This window comes from Megachile rotundata, chromosome 13 (genome assembly GCF_050947335.1).
Source record: "Megachile rotundata isolate GNS110a chromosome 13, iyMegRotu1, whole genome shotgun sequence".
In the NCBI taxonomy this organism is placed as follows: domain Eukaryota; kingdom Metazoa; phylum Arthropoda; class Insecta; order Hymenoptera; family Megachilidae; genus Megachile; species Megachile rotundata.
The window spans coordinates 5,753,029-5,760,139 of record NC_134995.1 but is presented as its reverse complement, the minus strand read 5'-3'; the positions used below and the strand labels follow the sequence as shown (position 1 = coordinate 5,760,139).

General features: G+C 30.7%; 1 protein-coding gene across 1 annotated transcript; it reads right to left on the bottom strand.

Annotated features, from left to right (window-relative positions):
- Positions 1-893: 893 nt before the first annotated feature.
- Positions 894-1,667, bottom strand: LOC105661946 (E3 ubiquitin-protein ligase RNF181-like). The gene is made up of 2 exons (XM_012280816.2): positions 1,139-1,667; positions 894-1,054 (listed from the first exon to the last, which is right to left on the bottom strand). Exons 1-2 carry the CDS (start codon positions 1,442-1,444, stop codon positions 920-922), a joined length of 441 nt encoding a protein of 146 aa, XP_012136206.1. The 5' UTR covers positions 1,445-1,667; the 3' UTR covers positions 894-919.
- Between the last annotated feature and the right edge of the window lie 5,444 nt (positions 1,668-7,111).

Sequence of the window (7,111 nt, the reverse complement as noted above, 5' to 3'; positions counted from 1 at the left end):
AATCCATGGTTCAATTAATTACTAAATATTCAGTGACATATGTATTTATATGTAAATCTCATGAACAGTTATTATATCTAATCAATAACAATTAAAGGAAATCAATTTGTCTAAATATTTCTATATGCATGAGAAGATTGAGCCATTACTATAATGTTATAAAGTTCAATAACATTCAAAATAAAATATACTGTACAATGATTGACACTTTCAGTTAAACTTTCACTTCAAATAATTAAATTTATTTAATGAATATATATTTTACATCAAAAAGTATGAAAATTATTTTCAAAAGTAGGTGAGTAAAATAAAACAGTTACTTAATCTTTAATTACAAAGTATATTATATATAACAAAGTATAATCATTTGCACACTTAATTTGGTGATATAGACTATGTAATAATTTTTTATTAATTTGACAAAGTATACAGTTTTTTTGCATTATTTTTTTTACCAGCTGAGACAAACACTAGAAAGTAAATAAATATTTGATTTGATTGATTTTATATGGGCCTCGACTGCTACAATCATAAATAAATTATTTAAGAAATACAACAAAGTATTTAAGAAATAATTTGAATAAATTACCAAAATTGAGTACAACAATGACCAGTAAATAATAATATTTAATAATTGAATAACAGACTCTATATTTTAAAATAAAATTAATACATATTTTATCAAAATGACATTCCAAATTCTGTCAATACATTTCTTTCATGCGATTTGTTAATAACAGCAATATTCTATGTTTAAAAATAATTAATACATAATTATATTATCAAGTACCCTTAAATCCTATTCATATACCTTTTTACAAGCCTCTTAATAGTATTTATGTATAATAATTTAACGTTAATGAAGGCTTAATGTCAAGAAATAGAACACATCGTTTATAAACAAAATATACATATATTTCTATAGAAACATTGAATTGTGTAAAGTTTCCAGATCTTTTTCCCTGACAATTGCGCGTTGTTTTTCCTGTCTGTACATTTCGTATTCCTCATCGTCAGTCGGTAACTGATATCTGCAGAGTGGACACGAATTCGTCTGAAAGCAAACACATTTGTTTTTATCGAGCGAGACATGTTTTGTTTACAAAATCTGATAAGAATGACTAGCAGAAATTGATACCTTTTCTAACCACGGTATTATACATTCTTGATGAAAAATATGTTTACACGGCATGCGTTTTGCTACTATTCCTGCTTCGAATTCTTTTAAACAGACAGGGCACTCTTTCGAATCTGACGGACCAATCTCGACTTCTTGTAAATTTTTGATCGCCAATTTTGACGCGGGTGGTGGTAACCTCGTTGTTTGTCCCAACAAATCCCACATACCAAAATCTCGTAACAATCTAGCCATTTGTATTAAATGATTCGGTGCTTCACCATCTCCCAACGGTGTCCATCCCATTTCCTCAAAATAGTCCGACATTTTTAACAGAATCTTTAAAACCACACTTTTGTTTCAACACCAAATAGTTATGTTATCGTTCAACACTCTTCTATCAATGCGTTAAACTTGGTATGTACTCACTCACTTTACCTGTCAATCATTCTAAAACTTCAAGTCACACGTTTTCAGCACATATTGGTTAAATCTATGAATAGAGACATTCTAGATAGCTTGAGACATGGAGGAAGCGTGAGGTTAAACGACACTAGAACCACTAGCGAAATAAATCGATAGCTCAGTGTCGAGTTAACTAAAGTACCGATATCTCGGAATATACTGCATATTCCATAAATGAAATATAGAGTGAAATTAACTTGTTAGAATTTGTGTCTCACAATCGAAAATACCTGTGTAGCTATAAATTTCATTTTGTTACACCTTCTGATATATAATACTATGATTTCAGGAATTACATTTATAATATTTGTATTAGGTTATTTTGTATTTGTATAACGGTAAGGATATATTATAAATTCTACATTTATGCACATTTGGAAGATTTACAAATCTTATAATAAAAGCATTGATGCTTTTTGCACGATCGATAATTTGGTACATATCTCTTTGGGATGTTCTTCGGCAAACCGAGATACACTAAATCACATAAAATTTTGCAAATAAGCTTTTTTTGCAAAAGGCGACGTTTGTGAGAACGACTTTTGGTGATTCGAAAAATAATATTATTTTTTTATGTGGTTCCTTGCTTTGCCGACGGTTCATGGGTAAACTGTGTAAGTGGAAGATTTGGAGGAAGCAGCAATAAAGTAAATGCACGAATATGCGGATTATGTGTTCCGAACAGTTTGCACACTATACTGTGTCTCGTCGGTAATGTAGTAAATTGGAATAGTAAAAATACTAAAAACATTTCGTTCGAGTCACCAAAACTCATTTTCACAAGTATTCTCTTTTACAAAAAGGAGTTAATTCATAAAATTTGAACGACATCGGAGCTTGACGGTTTTCTAAAGTTTTACCATGAAGATATATAAATAATGGCATAACTAATTATCGTGAAATCAAAGCATTTCGGTAGATAATTAATACTGCTGATGAAATCTGATGCATATTATTGTCAATTCAGTCAATAAGATTAGTATAATTTGAATTTTTTCAAAAATAAACCCCGTGGCGCCATCTCTCCGGCAAGCAGGGTGAGCTACACACTTTTGAAACTGTGGTTTCGTTAGTTCTAACCTCCTACTGGTAGATGGCGCCGCGTGTATCGTTTCCGAATAAGTGAATAGAAAGTAGAAATAGACAGTAGAGAGTAGAGAGTAGAGAGTAGAGAATAGAGAGTAGAAAGTAGAGAATAGAGAGTAGAAAGTAGAGAACAGAGAGTAGAGAGTAGAGAGTAGAAAGTAGAGAACAGAGAGTAGAGAGTAGAGAGTAGAGAGTAGAGAGTAGAGAGTAGAGAGTAGAGTAGAGTAAAGAGTAAATTGGATTAAGATAAAAAATAAGAGCTATTGGAGCTTTAGTGTACTTTATGCAATGGTTATTTAAGTATATTGCCATACTGTTATTGGTGCTTTAGTGTACTTAATGCAATGGTTACTTAAGAGTATTGGCATACTATTACTAGTGCTTTATTGTGCTTTATGCAATGGTTACTTAAGAGTATTGGCATACTATTACTAGTGCTTTATTGTGCTTTATGCAATGGTTATTTAAGTGTATTGGCATACTAGTACTAGTGCTTTATTGTGCTTTATGCAATGGTTATTTAAGTGTATTGGCATACTGCTACTGGTGCTTTAGTGTACTTTATGCAATGGTTATTTAATTGTATTGGCATACTATTACTAGTGTTTTAGTGTACTTTATGCAATGGTTATTTAAATGTTTTGACAAACTGTTACTGGTGTCATTGTGTACTTTATGTAGTGGTTACTGAAATGTTTTGACAAACTGTTACTGGTGTTTAAACTGTAGCTATCTATGTGTTCCGTTATATTTTTGCAAACGTTTACTATGTTCTCAAAAGTAATTACTCAATTGTTTTAACATGCATTTTCAAATATTTTACATTTCACGTTGTGACATGAACGTTTGCAAATTTATAACCGATTCCTGTATTGTGCTTAGCTCTGTATGCCTCTATTTGTTACAAGTAGTTGTCGAAAAGACATGTATGTTATCAAAATGCAAATCGATGAACAGTTAATTAATTGCTGTGACTCTGTTATGATTACAGAAGGTCTATTGCCAAATCGCCATATCCAAATCTGACGAAAGCAGCCAAGCAGTCAATCAACCAAACAGCCAACCAGTCAATTCCTCTAAGATGCAATACCTACCAGATGTGCAGTCTCAGATGCCCTACCGGTAAAACGATCGCAGTGATGCAAGTCAACGATCGGTGAGTCGCATGCTTTACGGTTCTTCCGGTTCCCATCATGTCGTAGGACGAATGGTCCGAAGCGACACGGGAACTGGTTGTATTTTTTAATTTTGAGCGAGCATAGTGACCACGACTATACGATCGTGCAAAATTCGTACAAATTGTTTATTTTATTTCTTAGATCAGGTCAGGGTTTTCTTGTACATTTTTTCTTTTCTTATCAATTTTTAAAACTACATGGAAGTCGGATGACCCTCCGATTTCATAGTAGTTATTGAGTCACTTTTAAATACTTTTTACATTTTTATAAATTCTATCAATTTTCAAATACATATGTACAAGAAAGTTTCGCGGAGAACAGATTTCGATATCAAAGTTATTAAAATTTACGAATGTTTGTCATTTAGAAATTTACTTTGATATCACAAATCTGTTAAAAATGAAACTACCGATAACTTAGATTTTTGCAAAGTGATCTTCCATTTTCCATTTTGAAAATTTTTTAAAGTTAGAGTCAATTTTTGCTGGAAGACACTTTATTAGCATGTTTCTAATCATGTTTTTTAGCTCAGGATTTTCTGCATACATGAAAAAAACTGGTAGGTCAAAATATGGTTGGCCGTGTTCATTTTTATGCTCTAAACTCATGCGCGTGCTTAGATGCTACTCGCATGGGTTAGGGCGGGTGGACACGGTTTAGTTTTAAGATGTTTGGCGATCGACAAATTGACAGTGAATTATCGGCACAAGTTGCACGTGTGTGTGTGGTTAGGTCGTGGACCTTGTGTCGATTAAACTATAGATTTATTTTTTAAACTTTGCAAAATTCTATTTGAAAATGCATACAAAATGCAAGTCGAGTCATTTGAAAATGCATACAAAATGCCAATCGAATCATTTGAAAATTATATAAAGTTATGAAATTAGAAAATTGTATGAGTAGTTTAAATTATTACATGTACACATTACATTGAATATTCGAAAGAATAAGAAAATGAAATATGTTCGTTCACTGTCGATTGTCGATCGATTTCAGCAAAAAGGTATGAACTTAGAGTGTGAATGTAGTATTGAACTCGGGTGTCGGAGACGTCCCGGGACGTACTCCCTAGAATTAGGCTTTTTTGCACCCGGGTTGTATGTGTGAAAATCGTGGAGTGTGTTTTTGTGAGAATGGACTTTGCAATTTTTTAAATATAGCGATAGACAGGCAGGTAGCTTACTTCTGGTGTGAATGAGTTAGTTTTAAGTAGGTAGGGCCAGAGCAAGCTTTCATGTTTCTCTGTCCTTCTCTCACACGTGAGATGCTTGCATCTGGTGGTTTTACGAAAAATCGAGAAGAGAAAAATTAAATATGAATGTATTTAACGTCTCTTGAACTCGATTTTTCCTTCAGGCCAGGCCTTTTAGTTTTTAAGTCGCAGTCGGGTTCTAGATCCGACTGCGAAAATGAAGTATACAATGAAGTGAAGTGAAGTGCAATGAAATAAAATATTCTGCTCGGACATTCTTTTATGGACAGCGCATCCTGAGAATCGCTGGTCGTATTTTTATTTTGAGTAATTATTTTTCTTACTAAATTAACTTATTACATATTACATAAAATTTTGATTTTGTTATCGATGGAAATAAATGGATAGCGATGCAATTTTATTCTTATAAAACTGTCTGCTATCCGTTTATGGAGATTGATAGCCAAATTGAGAATTTATGTAATTGTAATCTAAGAATGTCCAAGTTACCGTAAAATTTCGTGAGGCAACGCCGAAGAGAGAAGAGGCTATATGCCGAAGAGTCCCAGCAAAAGTTGCCAAAGAAGAGGGGAACTATTAATATTTAGTTTTTTAGTTAGAGAGGCAGTACTATGTATAAAATTGCTTCTAAAATTACCAGTAATCATTATAATGCAAACATGTATAACGCCACTCATAAAATGTAAGGTATTAAAAATAAAAGTTTATTAAAATATTTTGTAGAAATTGCAACTTCATGTGTTATGCAAGAATTAATTGAACTATAAGTAATCAGAAGTATCAAGTGGTATTAATCGTGTTCAAGGTTTTATTATCAATGTTACATTGATGACTGAATTATGTGTGATATGTCGATATAATTTTTTATTTATCGATAGCAGGAAAGTCGTGAACGCTAAAAATATGTCAGTGACTTGTTCATAAATATTGATTATGTATTTACAGTTTAATAAACACAAAGTATGATTATGTAGTGAAGATAAGTAAATCCATATTTCCTCGTTTTTAAATATATTTTCCTATTATGAAATATGCAAATGTTTAGTTAAACTATGAAAGTTTATCTGTTTGCATATTTCTGGCGAAATAGTTTGAATATATTAAATATATAACATATATTTTAAATTATGTTACTTTAAAACATAGTGTACCATTAGTTTCCCATTCGTTTTCTCTTTTCTTCTTTTAAATTACAATTTCATAAGTGTGCGAATACGAATTTGTATTATTTTTGAGTGAATAAAATTAAAAATACCGGTTCTCTATTTTATGAATATGAAAATTTATTAATTGCACTTTACTAAATTAATATTTATTAATAAGTGGCTATTGTTTTGCGGAAAACCTATTTACGAAGTACCAAACCTTAAAAATATGTTTTATACGTTTCTAGTATATTCTAAATTTCTTATAAAAATACAAAGGTTTCCCAATAATCTTAGGAATATCAAAAATTTGAGAATTACCAAATTAATTGTAGCAATAATTACTAATGCTTATTTTTAATCTACATTCCTAAACTAATATTTCTTATTCTAATTAATTCCAATACCCAACTATTTTTTATTTTGATTCATTTATTTTATCAAACTATTTTTTATTTCAATTAATTCATTTTGCCAAACTTCTTATAATCAAATGTATGGTACACATATTAAGTAAATATATATTAAATTTTTAATTTTTAAATTCGAATTTGGTGTTCATCAAAATATATTTATGGATTTTTATTTTGCACAGAAGTATTCTATATTTGCAATAAATTATACTTACATGAATTTGTATTATAGTTTATCACTAGCGATCATTATTGAAAGACAATTATAATTCTTTGTTTCTTTAGCAGATTTCAAATTTCCTGCAACGTTCATTGATATTTGTTTGTAATTATTAGAAATTATTATAGACAATGATTAGGTAATGAATACAAGAGATTAGTACGAGTCTTTGTACTGTTATTATTTTTAACTGTACGAGGAAAATTTGTACAACAAATAATACAGTTCAGTGTCTTTCATTATCGCTTCCTACTCCTCTTAAAACTCTTCGATT

What these genes read in the sequence shown, in the direction of transcription:
- LOC105661946 (XM_012280816.2), bottom strand. Translation starts at nt 1,444, where the DNA reads ATGTCGGACTATTTTGAGGAAATGGGATGGACACCGTTGGGAGATGGT. An exon ending in TAATACCGTGGTTAGAAAAG is followed by an intron (nt 1,055 to 1,138) that starts GTATCAATTTCT and finishes GTTTGCTTTCAG; the next exon opens with ACGAATTCGTGTCCACTCTG.